The sequence below is a fragment of the Hemitrygon akajei genome, chromosome 10 (genome assembly GCF_048418815.1).
Source record: "Hemitrygon akajei chromosome 10, sHemAka1.3, whole genome shotgun sequence".
NCBI lineage: Eukaryota > Metazoa > Chordata > Chondrichthyes > Myliobatiformes > Dasyatidae > Hemitrygon > Hemitrygon akajei.
Window position 1 is genome coordinate 3,949,956 of NC_133133.1, and position 26,226 is coordinate 3,976,181.

At 42.6% G+C, this 26,226-nt stretch overlaps 1 protein-coding gene across 1 annotated transcript in view; it reads left to right on the forward strand.

Annotated features, from left to right (window-relative positions):
• The window catches only part of LOC140734152 (tripeptidyl-peptidase 2-like), a 209,655-nt gene that overhangs the window by 32,262 nt on the left and 151,167 nt on the right, over nt 1-26,226 (forward strand). The window contains exons 6-8 of the mRNA XM_073057757.1: nt 2,387-2,550; nt 6,458-6,612; nt 9,097-9,173. Of these exons, the coding sequence (XP_072913858.1) occupies nt 2,387-2,550; nt 6,458-6,612; nt 9,097-9,173 (396 nt within the window). The remainder of the gene's footprint in view (nt 1-2,386; nt 2,551-6,457; nt 6,613-9,096; nt 9,174-26,226) is intronic.

Sequence of the window (26,226 nt, forward strand, 5' to 3'; positions counted from 1 at the left end):
AAAGAAACCTCTGCATCTGTTTTAAATGGATGCCCCTCATTTGCCACTTTCTTGCCCATTCTCCTAATCAGTCTAAGTCCTTCTACAGCCTTCCTGTTTCCTCAAAACTACCTGTCCATCCACCAATCTTCATGTCTTCTCCAAACTTGGCAACAAAGCTATTTATTTTATCATCTAATTCAATGATATACAGCATAAAAAGAAGCGGTCTCAACACCAACCCCTGCAGAACATTATTAGTCACTGGCAGTTAACCAGAAAAAGATCCTTTTATTCCCACTTGCTGCATCCTACCAGTCAGTCAATCCTCTAACCATGCCAGTAACTTCCCAGTAATATCATGGGCTCTTAACTTCGTAAGCAGCTTCTTGTGTGGCACCTCGTCAAAGGCCTTCTGAAAGTCCAAATATACAACATCCATTGCATTCCCTTTATCTATCCTACGTGTAATCTCCTCAAAGAATTCTATCAGGTTTGTCAGACAAGATTTTTCCTGAAGGAAACCATGCTGACTTTGCCCCATCTTGTCCTGTGTTACAAATGCTCCATAACCTCATCCTTAACAATTGATTCCGACATCTTCCCAACTGCTGAGGTCAGGATAACTGGTCTATAGTTTCCTTTCTGCTGCCTTCCTCTTTTTAAAGAGTTGAGTGACATTTGCAATTTTCCAGTCCTCTGGCACCATGTCAGAGTCCAGTGATTTGTGAAAGATCCTTATGAATGCCTCCACAATCTCTACTGCTACCTCTTTCAGAACCCTAGAGTGTAGTTCATCTGGTCCGGGTGACCTATATACCCTTGGGTCTTTCAGCTTTTTGAACACCTTCTCCCTTGTAATAGTCACTGCACTCACTTCTCTTCCCTTACACCCTTCAACATCTGGCACAATGAAGACTAATGTAAAATACAGTCGGCCCTCCTTATCCGCGGGAGATTGGTTCTGGGACCCCTCCCCCTCCCTGTGGATACCAGAAAATGTGGATGCTCAAGTCCCTTATTTAACCTGTCTCAGTGCGGTGGACTTTAGGATCCGGCGGAGTACCGGACCTTATTTAACCTGTCTCAGTGCGGTGGACTTTAGGACCCGGCGGAGTACCGGACCTTATTTAACCTGTCTCAGTGCGGTGGACTTTAGGACCTGGCGGAGCACCGGAGCTTATTTAACCTGTCTCAGTGCGGTGGACTTTAGGACCCGGCGGAGTACCGGACCTTATTTAACCTGTCTCAGTGCGGTGGACTTTAGGACCCGGCGGAGCACCGGAGCTTATTTAACCTGTCTCAGTGCGGTGGACTTTAGGACCCGGCGGAATACCGGACCTTATTTAACCTGTCTCAGTGCGGTGGACTTTAGGACCTGGCGGAATACCGGACCTTATTTAACCTGTCTCAGTGCGGTGGACTTTAGGACCCGACGGAGTACCGGAGCTTATTTAACCTGTCTCAGTGCGGTGGACTTTAGGACCCGGCGGAGTACCGGAGCTTATTTAACCTGTCTCAGTGCGGTGGACTTTAGGACCCGGCGGAATACCGGACCTTATTTAACCTGTCTCAGTGCGGTGGACTTTAGGACCCGGCGGAGCACCGGAGCTTATTTAACCTGTCTCAGTGCGGTGGACTTCAGGATCCGGCAGAGCTTGGGACCCGCCGCCCGCAGTGCTTCTGTTCCAGAAAATGATCACGATTGAAAATAAAGTGGAAATAATAAAGCGATCGGAAAGAGGTGAAACGCCTTCGGTCATTGGAAAAGCATTAGGCTACAGTTGGTCAACGATCGGAACACTTTTAAAGGATAAAGTGAGAATAATGGAGCATGTGAAAGCCCTGTCCTGATGAAAGCTACAATTATTACTAAGCAATGCAGTGGTTTAGTTATTGAAATAGATATGTTTCTTAAGTGTTTTATATGCATAGAAAGGCAAAATATCTACTATATACTAAAACAAACGTTTGACTAACTGACGCTAAATAATATCGGATGTACCTGTTCGATTTGCTTATAATACCTATTACAAAGTAAATGCTATGTAACTAGTTGTTATACTATATTGTTTAGGAAATAATGACAAGAAAGAGAAGTCTGTACATGCTCAAACAACAAGTGCTGGAGAGAGAACTTTTGGGTTTTCCTAATCCGCGGTTGGTTGAATCCGCGCATGCGGAAACTGCGGATAAGGAGGGCCGACTGTACTCATTTACTTCATCTTTCCATGCTGTAATTCTCTGATTCTATAAATCTTTTGGCACCTCATTGATCTAATCTCTTTCAAATTTAAAGATGTGCTTCATTGTCATATATGTATTGAAATATACAGTGAAGCATGACACAGTCCAAGGATGTTTATCCTTTATGCTTCTCTCATTTTTTCCCCCTCCCTCTTGCTAGAGCTTGTCTTGACACGAGTGAATGTGGAAACCTGAGTAGCTGTCGAACTCTAAGGAGCTACAAGGAAGGCTATGAATATGCACAGCTGGGTAAATCTGAAATGCTGAATTACTCCATCAATATTTACGATGATGGCAACACTCTTTCCATTGTCACAAACTCTGGTAAGCATGCAACAGAAAGGAATCTGCTTATTGTTCTTTTTGTATGTACATAAATAATTCACCTCCATGCTTCCAGTCTACAGAAAACAACCCTTGGAATAGCTTGAATTAAATTTAAGGATGTTGTATCCTGATGTGTTAGTGATCCAAAGATTCTTCAGAAGTTGAGAAAGGGGCATTAAACAAGTTCAAGTTTATTGTCATCAGATGTACATATATAGTACTAAAAAAAAGCAACGTTCCTTTGGACCGCAGTGCATCCACAAAACATACGTCACACAGCAGATAAAACAATATTACTATGAATAAGTTTATGAAATACAATTTTAAAAGCATGTAGTGTGTAGCACAGGTAAACAGTACGGTAAACTGTCAACAGCTCAGTGTCCTAGCGACAAGACCTTGGTGGTGGCAGGGTATTCATTAGGCTCACAGACTGAGGGAGGAAGCTGTTACTCAGTCTGATGATCCTAGTCCTGATGCTATTGTACCTCTTTTATCAACTTTGCTAAAAACTTGTTGCTTACGGCTGTTTTATTAAATGGCACAAAAACAAAAAGCAAATGAGAGAGAACAAAGAAAAGATAAAGGGAAAAATCAATCATGGCCATCAGCTACTCAAGACAAAAATTCCAGTGATAACAATTATTCCTTAAAATAGCCAGATTCCAGTGTGTGACACCTGCTACTGAAAGCTAAGAAACTTCCAGAAAAATACCGAAGGAATATACCATAATTTCTGGAAAATTTACTGAACAATTGCACAGGTGTCGAGGTAGCACAGCAGTTTTCACAACGTTAGTGTAGCTCGGGGCAATGACATTCATAGTTGCAATGTCATTTGTAAGGAGTCCGTAAGTTCTCCCTATGGAATGTGTGGGTTTTCTCTGGGTGCTCATGTCTCCTCCCAGAGTCCAAAGATGTACTGATAGGTTGTTAATCGGTGATTGTATATTGTCCTGTGAATAGGCTAGGGTTAAATTGGGTGTTACTGGGTGGTACAGCTTGTAGGGCCTATTCTGTGCTGATTCTCAATAAAAAGTTAGGGTATATAGGTGATCAAATAAAATTACAAGCAATCATTGGAAATTAAACTGCAATTCTACACCCGATCCAACAAGGACCAGGCAAACTAATATAATCCCCCATGCAACAAGTTGTTGTGATCATTTGAAAGGGCTTAGGAAGCATCGTCAGCAGTAACTTTCACTGAGAATGAGATGTGTACCTGAGAAGGAAAAGGTGTAAGTCATAAAGAAACTGCTTGGAGAAGCAGGGTTGACTAAACAACTCTATTGAAGTATAAACACAGGAGATTCTGCAGATCCTGGAAATTTCTGCAACATCTGTGCGGGTGTGTGTGTATAAAGGCCCAGATAGACTGACTTTGAAAGGATATTTCCAGTAGTGGGAGAGTAGAGTTTAGGCACAACAGAATACAAAGATGACCCTTTGTAACAGAGAAGCGGAGGAATTTCTTTAGCCAGAGGGTGGTGAATCTGTGGAATTTACTGCCATGCGCTGTGGAGGGCAAGTCATTGGGTATATTTAAAGCAAAGTTTGCTAGGCTCTTGATTAGTAAGAGTGTTAAAGGTTTTGGGTAGAAGCTAGGAGAATGGGGATAGGAGGGATAATAAATCTGCTGTGATGGAATGGTGTAGTTCAGCCATGATGGGGCGAATGGCCTAATTCTGCTCCTATGTCTTATGTTAACTCTACTGAAGTGCTGTGGAAACACAAAGGAGTGCAGATGCAGGAATCTAGATATAAACTAAACTGCTGGCGTAACTCATGCTGATTGTTTTGTGGTGGATCCTTGCCACCCATCCCATGATCTCTTTGACCCACTACCATTAGGAAGGCGGTACAGGAGTATCAGGACTTGGACTGCCAGACTGGGTAACAGCTTCTTCCCTCAGATTGTGAGACTACTGAATACCTTGCCATCACAGAGGTCTCGTCACTAGGACAGCAAGGTGTTTACTGGATTGTTTACTGGTGCTGCGCACTACATGCATTTTGAATTACATTTTATTAACTTATTTGTGGGTGCAATGTGGTCCAGAGGAACATTGTTTTGTTTGTTTGAATATATGTATAGTGGAATGCAAAAGCTCGGGCAACCCTGGTCAAAATTTCTGTTACTGTGAATAGCTAAGCGAGTAAAAGATGACCTGATTTCCAAGAGGCATAAAGTTAAAGAAGACACATTTCTTTAATATTTTAAGCAAGATTACTTTTTTATTTCCATCTTTTACAGTTTCAAAATAGCAAAAAAGGAAAAGGGCCCGAAGCAAAAGTTTGGGTACCCTGCACGGTCAGTACTTAGTAACACCCCCTTTGGCAAGTATCACAGCTTGTAAATGCTTTCTGTAGCCAGCTAAGAGTCTTTCAATTCTTGTTTGGGGGATTTTCGCCCATTTCTTCCTTGCAAAAGGCTCCTAGTTCTGTGAGATTCTTGGGTCGTCTTGCATGCACTTCTCTTTTGAGGTCTAACAACAGATTTTCAATGATGTTTAAGTTGGGGGACTGTGAGGGCCATGGCAAAACCTTCAGCTTGTGCCTCTTGAGGAAGTCCATTGTGGATTTTGTGGTGTGTTTAGGATCATTATCCTGTTGTAGAAGCCATCCTCTTTTCATCTTCAGCTTTTTTACAGACGGTGTGATGTTTGCTTCCAGAATTTGCTGGTATTTAATTGAATTCACTCTTCCCTCTGCCAGTAAAATGTTCCCCGTGCCTCTGGCTGCAACACAAGCCCAAAGCATGATCGATCCACCCCCGTGTTTAATAGTTGGAGAGGTGTTCTTTTCATGAAATTCTGCACCCTTTTTTCTCCAAACATACATTCTGCGCTCATTGTGGCCAGAAAGTTCTATTTTAACTTCATCAATCTACAAGACTTGTTTCCAAAATGCATCAGGCTTGTTTAGATGTTTGCTTGCAAATTTCTGACACTGGATTTTGTGGTGAGGATCCAGGAAAGGTTTTCTTCTTGATGACTCTTCCAGGAAGATCATATTTGTGCAGGTGTTGCTGCACAGTAGAACAGTGCACCACCATTAAATCTTCCTGAAAGTCTCTTGCAGTCAAATGGGGGTTTTGATTTGCTTTTCTAGCAAACCTACGAGCAGTTCTCTCGGAAAGTTTTCTTGGTCTTCCAGACCTCAACTTGACCTCCACCGTTCCTGTTAATTGCCATTTCTTAATTACATTACGAACTGAGGAAACGGCTACCTGAAAACGCTTTGCTGTCTTCTTACAGCCTTCTCCTGCTTTGTGGGCATCATTTATTTTAATTTTCAGAGTGCTAGGCAGCTGCTTGGAGGAGCCCATGGCTACTGATTGTTGGGACAAGGTTTGAGGAGTTGGAGTATTTATAAAGCTTTGAAAATTGCATCACCTGGCCTTTCCTAACGATGACTGTGAACAAGCCATAGACCTAACAAGCTAATTAAGGTCTGAGACCTTGGTAAAAGTTATCTGAGAGCTCGAATCTCTTGGAGTGCCCAAATGTTTGCATGGTTCTCCTTTCCCCCTTTTCACTCTAAAATTGTACAAAAGAAAAATAATACACTAACCTTGCTTAAAATGTTGAAAAGAATGTTTCATCTTTAACTTTATGACTTTTGGAGATCAGTTCGTCTTCTGCTCACTTAACTGTTTGACCAGGGGTGCCCAAACTTTTGCATGCCACTGTACAGTCAGATAACCATAAACTTGAACTTGATACAGGGTCTTGACCTGAAATGTTGAATATCCTTTTGCTTCCACAGATGCTGCTTGATCAGCTAAGTTATTCCAGCAGTTTTATTGTTTGCTCTACCAAAGTGCCCTGCTTGACAGAATGGGATGAAGGTCTTGCTAAATGATATTATGTAAAAGATGTTTTATTTTACATATGAACAGGATCCCATGGGACACATGTGGCTGCAATTGCTGCTGGGCACTTTCCAGAAGATCCAGAGAGGAATGGTGTAGCTCCTGGAGCCCAGATTTTGGCCATTAAAGTGGCTGACTCCAGGTTAAACACGATGGAAACTGGGACCAGCTTAATCCGTGCCGTGAGTGACCTTCTCTTAAAGCCTGTGAAGTCATAGAGAAATACAGCACAGAGGCTATTTGGCCCATCTAGTCCATGCTTTAAACCATATAAACTGCCTACTCCCATCGACCTGCACCGGGCTATAGCCCTCCATATCCCTAATATCCATGTACCTTCCAAACTTCTCTAAACGTTGAAATCGAGCTTGCATGCACATCGTGTCCTGGCAGCTCATTCTACACTCTCACCACCCTCTGAGTGAAGAAATTTTCCTTCAGGTTTGCCTTAAACTTCGCACCTTTCACCCTTTACTCGTGGTTATAGACCCACCCAACCTCAGCGGACAAAGCATTTACCCTATCTATACTATCTACTATCTGAGTTCTTTCCTCCCCTTCCCTCACAGTTACCCACTTGTCTAACTCCTGCAGCCTCAGGGTGACTAACTCCCTGTAGCTCCTCTCTATCTCCTGCTCACTTTCCCTAATAAGCTGCAGGTTATCAAGTTGCAGCTCCAGATCCCTAACACAGTCTCTCAGGAGCTGCATCTCGGTGCACCTGGTGCAGATGTGGCCATCTGGGAGACTGGAAGATTCTCAGGACTCCCACATCTGACACCCAGAGCAAAGTACTCCCCCTACAGACATGCTCTCTATTCCTCAAAAAATACAAGGATAAAACAAAGTCCATTTACCCACTTACCTTGCCGAAGCCCGAATGAGCCAAAGCCCTTCCACTCTGACTCAGACTGCTCCTTTGATGACCACTTTGCTAGGAAGTGACTTCCTTTTATGCCTGAACCTTCCCTGCTCTCCAACTCATGATTGATGCGCTGGTTATAGCTGAGTTCCCGCGAAGCTTTCCCCTTTTAAACTTCGCTTCTGGACCTGTGCGACAACACCTCTCTTGTAGCTCTCCAACTCACGATTGGTGCGCTGCTTATAGACCTTGTCAGGCCTTGGGAATTTATCTGGGCCTGTAAATCATAAACACAGGAGATTCTCCAGAGTAGGTTCAGAAGAATGATCTTGGAAATGAATATTAAAAGAACTAGTATTACAGGGATTTTGGAAAGTGTAGTTAATGGAGCTTAGTCTGGTTTAACACTTCCTGTGCTCCTAACTCCCCTGTTCATTATAAACAGGAGATTCTGCTGGAAATCAAGAGTAACACACAGAAAATACTGGAAGAAATCAGCAGGTCAGGTAGTATGTATGGAGAGGAATAAGCAATTGATTTTTCTGGCCAAGATCCTTCATCAAGTGGCCTGAAACATCAACTCTTTATTCTCCATAGATGTTGTCTGACCTTCTGAGTTCTCCTGTCCATTTGTTTAATGTGGTCATTAACCCATGTACCTTTAGCAGTTTACTTTAGTTGGTTAAATGCTGAATTGAAACAGAAGATTAAATGGTTTTAACTGTCGATTATTTTTCTCCTGAAGGTGCCTGTAGTAATTTCTATTTGTTTATATAACCTGGACTACCATAGAATCGTAGTGAGATTCAGACTCATACAGCATGGGAAAAGGCCCTCTGGTCCATATGCTGACTAAGATACTATTTGCTTACATTTAGCCTATATCCCTCTAAATCATCCCTATTGACGTACCTGTCTAAGTACCTTTTAAATGTTATGAATGTACCTGCCCCAGCAATCTCCCCTCTGGCTGCTCATTCTATATATCTGGACCACCCTCTGGGCAAAAATGTTGCCCCTTAGGTTCCTGTTCAACCTCTTCCTTCTTACCTCAAACCTATGTTTTTTAGTTCTTAATTGCCAACCCGGGGAAGGCAACTGTGCACATTTACCCTATCTGTGCCCCTCATGATTTATACATCTTTGTAAGTTCATCACTCATTCACCTACACTCTAGTTCAATGTCGTCAACTTCTCTCCATAACTCAGTTCCTTGAGGCCCAGTAACATCCTCTCTGCACTTTCCTATAGCAAGATGACCAAAGCTAAACATAATATTCCAACATCAGCCCCACCAATGAATGTCTTAATAGGCTACAATATAAAATTTCAACCGAAGATGATGTTTATCCTTATTGGTCACATGTACATGAAAACATCAAAACACAGTAAAAAGTGTCACTTGTGCCAAATCAAAATCATTGACCATGTGCTGGGGGCAGCCTGGAAGTGTGCCATGCTTCCTCATCCTGTCGCTGATCTTGATTATACATCCTTCCAGTGTGTGTCTGTACTTCCTCGGGGTGCTCCAGTTTCTTCCCATAGTACAAAGACATACCAGTTGGTTGTTGTAAGTTGTCTGGTAAATTAGGCTAGGGTCAAATAGGTGTGTGGCAAGGCAGCATGTGGGGTTTGAAGAGCCTGTTCTGCATTGTATCTCTAAATTAATAAATTATAACTGGCATTGTAAAGTCTTCTGCTAACCACTATGCTACAGTACCACCCCCTCCATACTCAATGTTGTAATAATTAATAACTTGTGTAATATGTAAATTGAGCTTCATGCTAATCCTTCACTTTTCAGATGATTGAGGTGATCAATTACAAGTGTGACCTTGTCAATTACAGCTATGGTGAATCAGCACACTGGGCTAACTCTGGGTAAGTGGAAATCCATTGTGTCCTACACTGATTTCAAATGGACATATGCTGATCTCTTTAACATGCAGTGCCATTGACAAATTAGTTACAGCAACAAAAAGCTTTTAAGTTGCAAATCTCCTTCTCTGTTTATGGAGCTATTCACCATAATTCTCGTCAATCTGTTATTACTCAGTAAGGAGCCCATATGCAATATCCAATTTGGAACTGGGTTGTACCACCAAACAGGCAATGTTGATATTGCTACTCTGATGCCCCTCCATGTACAGGGCCCTGTTGAAACCTCACCTGGAGTATTGTGTGCAGTTTTGGTCTCCAAATTTGAGGAAGGACATTCTTGCTATTGAGTGAGTGCAGCGTAGGTTCACAAGGTTAATTCCCAGGATGGTGGGACTGTCATATGTTGAAAGATTGGAGTGACTTGGGCTTGTATATGCTGGAATTTAGAAGGATGAAAGGAGATCTGATTGAAACATATAAGATTATTAAGGGATTGACACGGTAGAGGCAGGAAACATGTTCCTGATGTTGGGGGAGTCCAGAACCAGAGGACACAGTTTAAGAATAAGGGTTAGGCGATTTAGAACGGAGTTGAGGGAAAACTTTTTCACCCAGAGAGTTGTGGATCTGTGGAATGCTCTGCCTCAGAAGGCAGTTGAAGCCAATTCTCTGGATGCTTTCAAGAAAGAGTTAGATAGAGCTCTTAAAGGTAGCGGAGTCACGGGATATGGGGAGAAAGCGGGAACAGGGTACTGATTGTGGATGATCAGCCATGATCACAGTGAATGGTGGTGCTGGCTCAAAGGGCCAAATGGCCTACTCCTGCACCTATTGTCTATACCCTTACCATTCATGTACCTATCAAAATTTCTCTTAAATGTTGCAATTGAGTTTACGTGCACCACTTGCTCTGGCTGTTCATTCCGCATTCTCACAACCCTCTGAGTGAAGAAGTTTCTTCTCATGTTCCCCTTAAACTTTTCACCTTTCTCCCTTAACCTATGACCTCTAGTTGTAGTCCCACCCAACCTCAGTGGAAAAAGTCTGTTTGCATTTACTATATCTATGCCCTCATAATTTTATATGTCTCTATCAAATCTCCTTCCAATCTTCCAAGTTCCAAGGAATAACCACTAACCTATTCAATTTTTCCTTATAACTTGGGTCCTTGTAAGTTTTCAATGTATTCTTTCAACCTTGTTTACTACTTTTCTGTGGGTAGGTGACCAAAATTGCACATAATACTCCAAATTAGGCCTAACAAATGTTTCATAACTTTAGCATGACATCCTATCCCTTTATTCAATACTTTGATTTATGAAGGTCAATGTGCCCAAAGCTTTATTTATACTCTGTCAACCTGTGGCATCACTTTCAATAAATTATGGACTTGTATTCCCAGATCATTTTGTTCTACCATACTTCAGAAGGCATTTGATAAGGTCCCACATAGGAGATTGGTGGGTAAAATCAGAGCTCATGGCATTGGGGGGAAGATATTGACATGGATAGAAAACTGGTTGCTAGATAGAAAGCAAAGGGTAACGGTGAATGGATGTTTCTCGGAATGGCAGGTGGTGACTAGTGGGGTGCCACAGGGCTCGGTATTGGGACCACAGCTGTTTACGATTTAGATAAAGGCATTGAGAATAACATTAGCAAGTTTGCTGATGATACTAAACTGGGTGGCAGTGTGACATGTGATGAGGATGTTAGGAGAATTCAGGGTGACTTGGATAGGCTGAGTGAGTGGGCAGATACTTGGCAGATGACGTTTAATGTGAATAAGTGTGAGGTTATCCACTTTGGGAGTAAGAACAGGAAGGCAGATTATTATCTGAACGGTGTAGAGTTAGGTAAGGGAGAAATACAAAGAGATCTAGGAGTCCTTGTTCATCAGTCACTGAAGGTAATGAGCAAGTGCAGCAGGCAGTGAAGAAGGCTAATGGAATGTTGGCCTTTATTACAAAGGGAATTGAGTACAAGAGCAAGGAAATCCTTTTGCATTTGTACAGGACCCTGGTGAGACCACACCTGGAGTATTGTGTACAGTTTTGGTCTCCAGGGTTAAGGAAGGACATCCTGGATGTAGAGGAAGTGCAGCGTAGATTCACAAGGTTAATTCCTGGGATGTCTTACGCCGAGAGGTTAGAGAGACTGGGCTTGTGCACGCTGGAATTAAGGAGATTGAGAGGGGATCTGATTGCAACATATAAGATTATTAAGGGATTGGACAAGATAGAGGCAGGAAATATGTTCCAAATGCTGGGAGAGTTCAGTACCAGAGGGCATGGTTTTAGAATAAGGGGTAGGTCATTTAGGACAGAGTTAAGGAAAAACTTCTTCTCCCAGAGAGTTGTGGGGGTCTGGAATGCACTGCCTCAGAAGGCAGTGGAGGCCAATTCTCTGGATGCTTTCAAGAAGGAGCTAGATAGGTATCTTATGGATAGGGGAATCAAGGAATATGGGGACAAGGCAGGAACTGGGTATTGATAGTAGATAATCAGCCATGATCTCAGAATGGCGGTGCAGACTCGAAGGGCCGAATGGTCTACTTCTGCACCTTTTGTCTATTGTCCTCAATGCCCACTGTGTAAGACCTACCCTGGTTGATCCTGCCAAAGTGGAACACCTTGCACTTGTCTGCATTAAATTCCATTTGCCATTCTGTAACCCATTTTTTTCCAGCTGATCTAGATCCTTCTGCAAGCCACGATAGTTGTCTTTGCTGTCCACTACACCCCCAGTCTTGGTGTAATCTGCAAATTTGCTCATCCAGTTAACCACATTATCATCCAGATCATTGATGTAGATGAAACAACATACAGCACCAACCCCTGCGGCACTGCACTTGTCATAGGCCTCCAGTCAGAGAGGCAGCCATCCAGTACCACTCTCTTGCTTCTTCCACAAAGCCAAGGTCTGATCCAGTTTACTACTTCATCTTGAATGCCAAACAACTGAACCTTTTTGACCAACGTCCCATGTGGAACTTGTCAAATGCCTAACTAAAGTGCATGTAGACAACATCCACTGTCTTTCCTTCATCAACTTACCTGGTAACTTCCTCAAAAAAACTTTCCCAAAGTTTTTCCCAGAGATTGGTTAGACACGACCTGCCATGCACGAAGCCATGCTGACTATCCAAATACTTATATATTCAGTTCCTTAGAATATACCTTCCAATGACGTTCCCACAACTCATGTCAGACCCACTGATCTATAATTTCCTGGTTTATTTTCAGAGCCTTTCTTAAACAGCAGAATAACATTGGCTACCCACAGCACCTCACTAAGGATAGTTTAAACATCTCTGCTAGGGCCCCTGCAATTCTTTGCACTTGCCTCCTGCAGGGTCCAAGGGAACATCTTATCAGGCTCTGGAGATTTATCCACCTTAATTTACCTCAAGACAGCAATCACCACCTCCTCTGTAATCTGTATAGAGTCCATGAAGTTAATGTCATTTTGCCTTACTTCCGTAGACTCTGTCCATCTCCTGAATAAATACAGATGCAAGAAATTACATTTTAAGATTTCCCCCACCTCTTATGGCTCCATGCATGGATTACCATTATGATCTTCCAGGGGGCCAATTTTGTCCCTTGCAATCCTTTTGCTCTTAGTGTATCTGTAGAACCCCTTTGGATTCTCCTTCACCTTGTCTGCTAAGGCAACCTCATGCCTTCTTTTATCCCTCTTAAATTCTGTCTTGAGTGTTCTCTGGCATTTCTTATACAGGTCCACAATCCCTTATTGAAGATCCTTGGGGCCAGTTGCATTTTGGAATTCAGAAGTTTTCAGATTTCAGAATCCCTCTTTATTGGTTCCGGGACCCCCTGCGGATACCAAGAAACACTTATGCTCAAGTCACTTATTTAACCTGTCTCAGTGCAGGTGGACTTTAGGACCCAGCGGGGCTCTGGACCTACGCACATCCTCCCATATACTTTAAATCATCTTTACATTACTTATAATACCTAATACAATGTAAATGCTATGTAAATATTTGTTATACTATATTGTTTAGGGAATACTGACAAGAATTTTTTTTTATTTCCAACAAAAACATTCAATAAAACATAAAGAAATACAGCTTCTAACAAACAGAATGAAACACACGGTAAATGACTTATTGGAATAAATGTAGAACATCACTGTCACTATAAAACTTCAGTAACTTGTCTTTCTGTTTCTTTAAATTATATACAGTGGTAGTTCTGACACCATATTCTTCAGTAAGACGCCACACAGACACACCACGATCAAGCTTCTGCAATAACTCCACTTTCTGTGTTATTGATAATGATAGATGCTTCCTTCTCTTTTTCTCATTGTTACCCATAGGGGTATCTGCAGCACTTTTTGACATTTTCACAGTGAAATTAAACACAAAGTCAACAGTGAACACAAAATATCAGCAAACAGCAAATGCACGTGTAACCTGTACAAGCGCTGAGCCACAACTGACGTGGCCTCTGCTAGTGCTGCCAGGTCACACTTGAGTGACGTTGGCTGTTGGCGATAAAGAAACTTTGGTTTTTGGAGCTTTTTGGATTTTCAGAATTTCGGATAAGGGATTGTGGACCTGTACTCCATAAGCACATCATTTCTTCCTACCTGCAATGTACCTTTTTTCCCCCTTAACTAGGGCCATAATATCTCGAAATCCAGTGTTTGCTATGCCTGTTAACTTTACCTTTAATTCTTACAGGGTCATACAAGGTTTGTACTTTCAAAATTTCACTTTTGAAGGCCTTTCACTTACCAAGTACAACTTTGCCAGAGAATAGCCTGTCCCAATCTACACTTGCCAGAACCTTTCTGATACCATCAAAATTAGAGTTTTCCAATTTGGAATATCAACCCACAGGCCAGACCTATCCTGTCATATTTCCTTTGAAACTAATGGCACTGTGGTCACTAGATGCAAAGTGTTCATCTACACAAAGTTCTGTCACTTGTCCTGTCTCATTCCCCAATAACAGATCAAGTGTCACACACTCTTTCATTGGGAGTTCTGTGTACTGATTAAGAAAACTTTCCAAAGCATGTTTGACAAACTCTATCCCACCTAGTATTTCTACAGTATGGGAGATGGGTTCATTGTCCTTTCAGAAATCTGATAGTGGAGAGGAAGAAGCTGTTCCTGACACATTGGGTGTGTGTCTTCAGGCTGCTGTACCTTCTCCCTGATGGTAGCAGTGAGAAAAGGGCATGTCCTGGGTGATGAATGTCCTCAGTGATGGATGTACCAAGGTACAATGAAAAGCTGGTCTTGCATACTGTTTAAAAAGGTGAATTCATTACACAGTGCTCTGAGCTAGAACATGGTAAAACAATGACAATGCAGATTAGAGTGCAAAAGCTACTGAAAAAGTGCAGTGTAGGTAAACAAAGTCCAAAATATAACAAGGTAGAATGTGAGGATGTATCCATCTTATCATACAAGAGGTTTTTCAGGAGTCTGATAACAGTGGAATAGAAGCTGTCCTTGAGCCTTGTGCTGTGTGTTTTCAGGCTTTTAGATCTTCCCAATGAAATAGGGCAGAAGAGAGTGCTGGGAGTTGGGGTCTTTGATTGTGTTTTACTGAGGTAGTGGAAGCGTAGACAGAGCCCTTGGAGTGGAAACACCTTATATTCCGTCTGGGTAGCATCCAACCTGATGGCATGAAAATTGATTTCTCTAACTTCCGTTAATGCCCCCCTCCCATTCTTACCCCATTCCTTATTTATTAGTCCCCCTCTTCTTTCTTTTCTCTCTTTTTTCTATCTGTCCCTCTCACTATCACTCCTTGCCTCTCTCCATCTCCCTCGGGTGCTCCCCTCCCCATTTCTTTCTCCCTAGGCCTCCCGTTCCATGATCCTTTCCCTTCTCCAACTGTGTATCCCTTTTGCCAATCACCTTTCCACCTCTTAGCTTCATCCCTCCCCCTCCTGTCTTCTTCTATCATTTCGGATCTCCCCTTCCCCCTCGCCTTTCAAATCTCTCACTATATCTTCATTCAGTTAGTCTTGGCCCAAAACATCGACTGTACTTCTCCCTATAGATGCTGCCTGACCTGCTGCGTTCCACCAGCATTTTGTGCGTGTTGCTTGAATATCCAGCATCTGTAGATTTCCTCATGTTTGCCCATGGAGGGGAGTTTGGTTCCTGTGATGTGCTGAGCTGAGTCCACAGTGATCTGCAATTTATCAATTAATATTCATCATTTAAGTTGCTGCCTGTGGTAGTGTATGCCACATTCTCACTCTCAACCTAAAGAAGCTTCCCTGAGAGCTTCCACACATTGAGTAATGATCTACAAAACTCGGTACTTGAAAGAAATGAGGAAGAGAAGTGAATAGGTACTTGCGGGGGAAAAGATCTGCAGGGCTGTAGGGAGAGGATAGGGGAATGGTACTGAATGAATCATTCTTGATTATTCTCATCTATTTTGATCTCCTAATAGCTCAGTTTATGCATGACATTGTCCTTTCATATTACTTAAGTCACAGTAAAGTAACCTGTGCTGCAAAATATAGTAAGCTTAAAACTTGTTTGTTTTCTGTGGCCTTTTCTTTGATAAAGTCTGCTCAGTGTGTCATAATTTTAATTGCAGATGGGAATCATCCAGTTTATTGATGTTTAGTATTTCAGCAGATTGGCAAATTAATGAATGTTAGCAAAATAAATCCTCACATTCCTGTTAACTTAAGGGCTGTATGCAGAAATGGTAGACTAAGCAGAAATGTGAATGAAATTAACTTCTCATGATGTTTTTGGATGAAGGCCAGTGTCATCACATCTGATTTTTTCCTTTGAGATTTGCTATTTATGGTGAGAGGCACTGTCAACCTCTGCCTAATTAGCCAGACTCACAATGTGATTTTATATTCAACTTATTGCACGTGCACCCTGGCGAATGATTATGGTTGATCTGTCCCAGGCCTCATCTCCTCTTCTTGCCAGTTCCCCATAGTGCTTAATTACTCAACATATAGTGGATGCAGCACAGTCTATCATGGGTAAAGCCCTCCTCAACATTGAGCACATTGACACAAAGTATTGTTACAGGAAAGCAGCATCCATCATCAGGGACCCCAGGTGCCCCAGGACTCACTGGGTTCAGGAAGCTATACTCAGCCATCAGGCTGTTGCACCAAAAGGGATAACTTCACTCAATTTCACTTGTCTCATCTGTTGAAATGTTTCCACAACCTGTTGAGTCACTTTCAACGACTCAACTTGTGTTTTTGATATTTATTGCTTATTTATTTATTATTGGTATTATTTCTTTTGTTTTGTATTTGCAGTTTGTTGTCTTTGTCTCACTGGTTGAACACCCAAGTTAGTGCAGTCTTTCATTAGTTCTATTATTGTTGTTATTCTATTATAGATTTCATGTATATGCCACAATAAAATGTATCTCGGGGTTGTATATGGGCATGCATGCACACATACTTACTTTTTTCACGACATAACTCAGTTATATTAAAACTGATTCAGAGGCTGTGTCCACTATATGTTGAGTAATTAAGCACTATGGAGAACTGGCAGGAAGAGGAGATGAGGCCTGGGACAGATCAGCCATGATCATCTTGAATGGTGGAATTGAACCCTGCCCATAAGTACTCCTCAAGACATACTGAGCCCTCGCAGTCTCCATCACTTTGTCAGAGCTGTAGATGTTTGTAAAAAACATTAATATTTTTACAGTAAAAGCTATTACAATTAAAAAAAAACAAAAATAAATCATACTCTCAATAATTCTCTCAATAATTTCTCCTTTGGCTCCTCCCACTTCCTCCAAACCAAGGGTGTAGCCATGGGCACCCACATGGGTCCCAGTTATGCCTGCCTTTTTGTTGGCTTTGTGGAACAGTCCATGTTTCAAGTCTATACGGGTATCTGTCCCCCTGTTTTCCTTCGCTACATTGACGAATGCATTGGCGCTGCCTCCTGCATGCATGCTGAGCTCGTTGATTTCATTAACTTTGCCTCCAACTTTCACCCTGCCCTCAAATTTACCTGGTCCATTTCCGACACCTCCCTCCTCTTTCTTGATCTTTCTGTCTCCATCTCTGGAGATGGCTTATCTACTGATATCTACTATAAGCCTACAGTCTCTCACAGCTACCTGGACTATTCCTCTTCCAACACTGTCCCTTGCAAAAATGCTATCCCCTTCTCACAATTCCTCCGTCTCTGCCGCATCTGCTCTCAGGATGAGGCTTTTCAGTCCAGGACGAAGGAGATGTCTTCCTTTTTTAAACAAAGGGGCTTCCCTTCTTCCACCATCAACTCTGCTCTCAAACGCATCTCTCCCATTTCCCGCACATCTGCCCTCACCCCATCCGCCCGCCATCCCACTCGGGGTAGGGTTCCCCTTGTCCTCACCTACCACCCCACCAGCCTCCAGGTCCAACATATAATTCTCCATAACTTCCACCACCTCCAACGGGATCCCACTACCAAGCACATCTTTCCCTCCCCCCCCCTTTCTGCTTTTCGCAGGGATCGCTCCCTAAGCCAATGTTCCACCCATGCTAGTAACTTCCCTGTAATTCCATAGGCTCTTATCTTGTACGTGCGGCACTTTGTCATAAGGCCTTCTGAAAATCCAAGTACGCTGCATCTACTGCATCACCTTTGTCTATCCTGCTTGTAATTTTCTCTAAAAATTGCAGTAGGTTAGTCAGGCAGGATATTCTCTTAGTCAACTTTGGCCGGTTCTCCTGTCATGCCATTGTAATTTCCTTTATTTCACTGAAAGACCGACACATTGGAATTTAGTTTCTCCTCCCTAGATTTCAAAATGGAATCGGATCATTGTACAACATCCAGTCCACCACAGCTGATCCCCCAGTGGGCTCAATAACAAGCTGTTCTGAAAAGCCATCCCTTAGACATTCTACAAATTCATTCTGTTGAAGTCCAGTACAGACCTGGTTTTCCCAATCCACTTTCATGTTAAAATCCCCAGTGATTATCATGACAGTGCCCTTCTGACACGCCTTTTCTGTCTCCTGCTGTAATTTGTAATCCACATGCCGGCTGCTGTTTGGAGGCCTGTATACAACTACCATTAGGGCCCTTTTACCCTTGCCTTTTCTTAACTCAACCCATGGAGATTCTACACCTTCCAATCCTAGGTTATCCCTTTCTAATGATTTAATATTATTTCTTATACACAGGGCCACACTACCCCCTCTGCCTACTGACCCATCTTTCCAATCACCATATATTCTTGGACGTTCAGCTCCCATGGCAGCCATCCTTTAGCCAAGTTTCAGTGATGGCCATAATGTCGTACTTGCCAATCTAACTGAATTTCAAGATAGTCCCTTTTATTCCTTATGCTGCGTGCATTCAAATATAATACTTTCAATTCAGTATTTGTTGCTTTCTGTTATAACTGCACCACGCCTCTGTTGCTCTGTAAATCATCGCACTGGCTATGATTATGCCTCATCTCGTGCCTGTCCTTTCTATCATCTCTGTTGCACGCTATCTTTGATTTATTTCTGTTTTCCCTTTCCTCAGCCCTATCACTCAATTTCTCTTGCTAGTTAAAAAAATCTTCCCTCTCCCCTCTCCATTTGTTTTATTGCCCACTCTGGCCTCTTCCATCTTCTTACCTACTTGTTACCTCTCCCTGGTGCCCCCTCCTTTCCCTTTCTCCTATTGTCTACTTTCCTGTCCTATCAGATTTCTTCTTCTCCAGTATTTTATCTTTCGCACCCCCTGGTTTTACCTATCACCTTCTAGCTCTCCTCCTTCTCCTCCCCCCATCTTCTTATTCTGGCATCTTCACCCTTCCTTTCCAGTCTTTTTGAAAGTCTCGACCCGAAATGTCAACAGTTTACTCATTTCCATAGAAGCTGCCGGACATGCTGAGTTCCTCCAGCATTTTCTGTATATTGTTCTGGATCTCCAGCATCTACAGAATCCCTTGTATTCATAGTTAACCTTGGTCCTTTACAGCAGACATCTGGTCAGTCCCCTTCAAACCTAGTTAATTAATATTTGTTGATCTGAGACTTCACATGAACAGTGACCCTGTTGTTGTTTGAGAAAGGTTTAAACTTCAACATCCATCTGAGGATATAAGTGTTTACTAACCTCAGTCTACAGGGACTTTGGGACTTAATCTCCTTCTAACCCTTTCAGACTCGGACTACAGTCTCTCTCCACCTGCTTTATCAGCTCTCCCCATCATAAATCACAGAATCCCAAAGCACAGAAATTTTGGATTTCCTGCATATGCAGGATCATTTGTGTTTACAAATGATATCCTTTTCTTGAGGAAAGTTTAGAGTCAAATCTAGGACAGTATATTGAGCTTGTAAGCCATTCAAAATAAAATGATCAAGGATCAATTTTATTCATATATCAGGGTGTTGGTGCAACATGCAATGAGGAACAACAACATTCAACAATTATAAAGAATTTATAAATTATATAAAAAGATACAGAATAAAATGTATAAATACATAAATACCAGTGTTTTTACAATGTAAACAGCATTATAAAAATTGGTTTTAAAGTGTTTACAGTACAGTGACAAAGGAAATAGATAGAGGGCGTAGAAGTGCTAACTAGAATAAGATTAAATGTCTGGGGGAAGAAGCTTTTAAGATCTTGTGAAATCTTTGTTTTAAAAACCCAATAGCACTTTCCAGAAAGGAGCTTTTGGAAAAGTCACTTTGCTGGGTGTGTAGCATCTGCAGTGAAATTTCCTGTGTGCTTCTATGTCCTGCATTATTGTAAACTGCAGCCAATAATCTTTTCTGCTGACCTGATAGTTTGCTGTATTTTTCACATATTGTGAGTCGAAGGAAGTGAGCCCTTGTTGAGCAAAGGAAAAGTTTTAAAGGTTACATCAAAATCATTCACCAGAAATTCAACGTTACATCTAAAAACTGGGAAGACATTTCACTCAATAGATACACTGGAGGAAATCTGTTTAAGAGGAAGCTGCACCTCGGACTTCAACTACTGCACAGAGTCTTGCCATCTTCAGAAGTTTTCCGATGACTCAGCCATAGTTGGATGCATCAGCAAGGGAGATGAGGCTGAGTACAGGGCTACGGTGGGAAACTTTGTCAGATGGTGCGAGTAGAATCATCTGTAGCTTAATGTGAAAAAGACTAAGGAGCTGGTGGTGGACCTGAGGAGAGCTAAGGCACCGGTGACCCCTGTTTCCATCTAAGGGGTCAGTGTGGACATGGTGGAGGATTACAAATACCTGGGGATACGAATTGACAATAAACTGGACTGGTTAAAGAACACTGAGGCTGTCCACAAGAAGGGTCAGAGCCGTCTCTATTTCCTGAGGAGACTGAGGTCCTTTAACATCTGCCGGACGATGCTGAGGATGTTCTATGAGGCTGTGGTGGCCAGTGCTATCATGTTTGCTGTTGTGTGCTGGGGCAGTAGGCTGAGGGTAGCAGCCACCAACAGAATCAACAAACTCATTCGTAAGGCCAGTGATGTTGTGGGGGTGGAACTGGACTCTCTGACGGTGGTGTCTGAAAGGAGGATGCTGTCCAAGTTGCACGCCATCTTGGACAATGACTCCCATCCACTCCATAATGTACTGGTTAGGCATAGGAGTACATTCAGCCAGAGACTCATTCCACTGAGATGCAACACTGAGCGTCATAGGAAGTCATTCCTACCTGTGGCAATCAAGCTTTACAGCTCCTCCCTCGGAGTGTCAGACACCCTGAGCCAATAGGCTGGTCCTGAACTTATTTCCACTTGACATGATTAACTTATTATTTAATTATTTATGGTTTCATATTGCTATATTTCTTCACTATTCTTGGTTGATGCGGCTGTAACGAAACACAATTTCCCTTGGGATCAATAAAGTATGTCTGTCTGTCTGTTAGAGAACAGTCTCTACTGTGCTGCAGCAAATAAGCGGTAGCTGTGAAAGGAGAGACTGAACAACCAAAAGACCCAACCACCAGTCACAGCCACAACTTACTCTTGCCCACATGCACCAGAATATGTGGATCCCAGATCAGCCTCTACAGTCACCTGAGGACTTCTCAATAGACAACCCCTTAGGAAAACATCATACTTCACTTGAATGATCGCACTAGTATCATATTAGTAGTAGTCTACTAATGTGAGAGGATGCTGCACCAAACCAGTTTGTAAGGAGCTTGTAAGTTCATTGTGTGACCATCTGGATTTCCTTCCAAATTCCAAAGATGTATAGACTAGGGATAGTAAGATGTACTCATGCTAGTTTGGCGCTGGAAACATGGCGACACTTGTAGCTTGCCTCCCAGCACACTGTGTTGGTCTTTGATGCAAGTCATGCTGTATGTTCTGATATTCCCCCGTACATGTGACAAATCTTTAATATTTATCCTTTGGATTCCATAGCACAATCCTGACATACTCCACAATTCTTTTTTTATGCTCTTACCTATTTACTTTGCCCAATCAACATGCAAGTTAAAATCTCACAAGATAGTTGCAGTTCCTGTCAAATGTGCCCTAGATATTGAAGAGACAAGAGAGTGCAGATGATGGAATCTGGAGCAGCAAACAATTTACTGGAGGAATTCAGTGGGTCAAGTCGTGTCTTTGGTAGTGGGGTGGTGCTTGAGAAGGAGTTGTCAATGTCTCGGAATGAAAACCTGCATCAGAGGCCTCTGTCTGGCATCTGTACTGGATTAGGAGCTTGAAGCTGTCATTAAGGAAGAAATAGCGAAACATTTAGAAAGGAGTGGTCCCATTAGACAGACGCAGCATGGATTCAGAAAGAGCAGGTCCTGTTTGACAAACTTACTGGAGTTCTTTGAGGACATAAAGAGTGCAGTGGATAGAGGGGAACAGGTGGATGTTGTATACTTGGATTTCCAGAAGGCGTTCCATAAGGTGCCACAGAAGAGACAGATTCGGATGCATGGAGACAGAGGAAGTGTATTGGCATGGATAGTGGATTGATCAACCGGTAGAAGGTAGAGAGTGGTATAAATGTGTGTTTCTCTGGGTGGCAGTCTGTGGTGAGTGGGGTGCCGCATGGTTCGGTGCTGGGCCCACAGCTGTTTACCATTTACGTTGATGATTTGGAAGAGGGGACTGAGTGTAGTGCAGCAAAATTTGGTGATGAGACTAAACTGAGTGGAAAGGCAATTTGTACAGAGGATGTGGAGAGTCTGCAGAGGGATATAGATAGGTTAAGTGAGTGGGCCAAGGTCTGGCAGATGGAATACAATGTTGGTAAATGCGAGATCATCCACTTTGGAAGGAATAATAGAAGAGCAGATTATTATTTAAATGGTGAAAGATCGCAGCATGCTGTTATGCAGAGGGACTTGGGAGTGCTTGTGCATGAATCGCCAAAAATTGGCTTGCAGGTATAACAAGTTATTAAGAAGGCAAATGGAATGTTGGCCTTCATTGCTAGAAGGATTGAATTCAAGATCAGGGAAGTCATGCTGCAACTATACAGGATACTGGTGAGGCTGCTTCTGGAGTATTGTTAGCAGTTCTGGTTTCCATACTCGAGGAAGGATATACTGACTTTGAAGGCAGTGCAGAGGAGGTTCACCAAGTTGATTCCTGGGATGAAGAGGTTAACCTATGAGGAAAGATTGAGTCACCTGGGACTATACTCTCTGGAGTTCAGAAGAATAAGAGGGGATCTTATGGAAACATTTAACATTTTGAAAGGGATGGGTAAGATAGAAGTAAGAAAGTTGTTTCTGTTGGTAAGTGAGACTAGAACTAGGGGACATTACCTCAAGATTCAGGGGAGAAGATTTAGGATGGAGATGAGGAAAAAACATTTTCCCAGAGAGTGGTGAATCTGTGGAATTCTCTGCCCAGGGAAGCAGTTGAGGCTTCTTCACTAAATATATTTAAGAAACAGTTAAATAGGTTTTTACTTAGTAAGGGAATTAAGGGTTATAGGGAAAAGGCAAGTAGATGGAGCTGAGTTTACGGAAGATCAGCCATGATCTTATTGAATGGCGAGGCAGGCTCAATGGGCCGGATGGCCTACTCTTGCTCCTATTTCTTATGTTCTTAACCCCTCCTGTTGGTACTGCCCTTCGCTGTTCACTCAGTAGAAGATGAGCTGGATCAGGACAACATCCTATGCACGATCAATCTTCAGGCCATGCCACTGAGGGCCTTGGGCTATATTTTTTTTAATGACTTAATGATGGTATGTTTTTCTCCTATCATAACCATATGTGCTGTGTGCTGCTGGTATTGTGCTTTGCACCTTGGCCCCAGAGGAATGCTGTACCATTTAGCTTATTCACATATGGTTTAATGATAGTTGAACTTGAGCTAACTCCATATACTCACCTCATCCACACTTCGCCCTGTTTTTTTCATATTTAGTTCAAAGACCCATTTCAGATTTAGGATAGACATTGGATATCTCGAGTTATTTGTAACTGTATTTCTGCTATTGTAGTAATAAGTGCTATGTGCTCTGTGCTGCTGGTACTTTGTTTTGTACCTTGGTCAAAATAATTTGGCTGTATTCATGTATGGTTGAATGACAAACTTGAACTTGATCAGGACTGATGCAGTGTTTTGACCTGAAATGTCAACTGTTCCAGTTCTTCCGCCCCCCCCCCCCCCCCCAACCAACACACGTTTAGCGCACAACAAAATACTGGAGGAACTCAGCAGCATCTATGGAAATTAATAATCAATTGATGTTTTGGGCCAAGACCCTTCATCACGGCTTGCAGGGAAAGGGGAGTAAGATGGAATAAAAAGGTAAAGCCAGGTTGGTGTGGGAGGGGGAGTGAAGGAAGAAGCTTCTGGGTTGTACTCCTCCCTACCACCCCACCCTTTTGGACATCACTATAAAGATCTATTTAGTCAAGAGCTTCTAAAGACATGGTGAAGGATCAGGCCATTCCTGAAAACGTCCACCATTGGGGTGCCATGGTAGCGTAGTAGTTAGCGTGATGCTATTACAGCTTGGGGCGTCCTCTGTAAGCAAGTTTGTATGTTCCGTCCCATGTGCTCCTTTCCTCCGAGTCCAGTGAAATGATGGTTAGTCGTCTAATTGGCTGTTGTAAATTGTATTGTGATTAGGCTAGGATTAAAAAGGTGGGTTGTTGAGCGGCATGGTTTGTTGGTGCCTGTTCCGTGCTGTATCTATAAATAAATCACACTAATGCTTCATCAATACCAACATTTATTCTCCTCATAATCCCATCAACTGCTCACCTACACAACATACCGTAAACACTTAACCCACCAACCCATATGCCTTTGGGAATGGAGTAGGGGATATTGAATGGGAACAGAGGGAATTGGAGTAGGGGATAGGGAATGGGAATGGAGGGAACCGGAGCAGTGGATGGAGAATGGGAATGGAGGGAACCGGAGTAGGGGATGGAGAACGGGAACTGTGGGAACTGCAGTAGGGTATAATGTACGGGAACAGAGGGAACCGGAGTAGTGGATAGGGAATGGGAAAGGAGGGAACCGGAGTAGGGGATGGAGAACGGGAACTGTGGGAACTGCAGTAGGGTATAATGTACGGGAACAGAGGGAACCGGAGTAGTGGAATGTGAACAAGGTGCAAAAGGATACAGTGGGACAGAGATCAACTGGAAAGTTAGGCTAAGTGATGACAGATGGAATTCAATTCGGTGTATAACATAGAACACTACAACACAGTACCAGATCTTCGGCCCATGTTCTTGTGCCGATTCGTTAACCTATTCTAAGATCAATCTAACCCTTTCCTCTTCAATAACCCTGCATATTTATATAATCCACGTGCCTGTCTAAATGTTCCTAATGTATCTGCTTCTACTACTATCCTGGCAGCGTGTTCCATGCACCCACCTCTATCAAATCTCCTGTCAATCTTCTAATTCTAAAGGATATGCTCCAAACCTATTGTCTTTCCTAATAACTCAGGTCCTTCAGACCCAGCAACATCCTTGTAAATTTTCTCTGCACTCTTTCAAAGTTGTTTACATCTTTCTTGTAGGTAGGTGTCTGAAACTGAACACTATACTCCAAATTATGTTTTACCAACATCTTATACAAATTCAACATAACTTCCCCGTTCTCCTGAACTTGATACACTGATATATGAAGGCCAATGTGCCAAAAGCTTTCTTTACGACCTTATCTACCTATGCCAATACTTTCAAATAATTATTTACCTGCAAAACCTCACGCTTGTCTACATTAACTTCCATCTGCTTTTTTTATCCCATTTTTCCAGCGTATGCTGATCCCTCTGCAAACCATGATAGTCTTCCTCACTGTCCACTACACCCCCAATCTTGCAGTCATCCACAAATTTGCTGATCCAGTTAACCACATTATCGTCCAGATCTAGATGACAAACAACAAAGTACCAAGCACACCACCAGTCACAGGCCTCCAGTAAAAGAGACAACCCTCTAGCACTCTGGCATCACCCACAAAGCCAGTAGACAATAGGTACAGAAGTAGACTGTTCGGCCCTTCGAGCCTGCACCACCGTTCTGAGATCATGGCTGATCATCTACTATCAATACCCGGTTCCTGCCTTGTCCCCATATCCCTTGATTCCCCTATCCATAAGATACCTATCTAGCTCCTTCTTGAAAGCATCCAGAGAACTGGCCTCCACTGCCTTCCGAGGGAGTGCATTCCACACCCCCACAACTCTCTGGGAGAAGAAGTTTTTCCTTAACTCTGTCCTAAATGACCTACCCCTTATTCTCAAACCATGCCCTCTGGTACTGGACTCTCCCAGCATCTGGAACATATTTCCTGCCTCTATCTTGTCCAATCTCTTAATAATCTTATATGTTGCAATCAGATCCCCTCTCAATCTCCTTAATTCCAGTGTGTACAAGCCCAGTCTCTCTAACCTCTCTGTGTAAGACAGTCCGGAAATCCCAGGAATTAACCTTGTGAATCTACACTGCACTTCCTCTACAGCCAGGATGTCCTTCCTTAACCCTGGAGACCAAAACTGTACACAGTACTCCAGGTGTGGTCTCACCAGGGCCCTGTACAAATGCAAAAGGATTTCCTTGCTCTTGTACTCAATTCCCTTTGTAATAA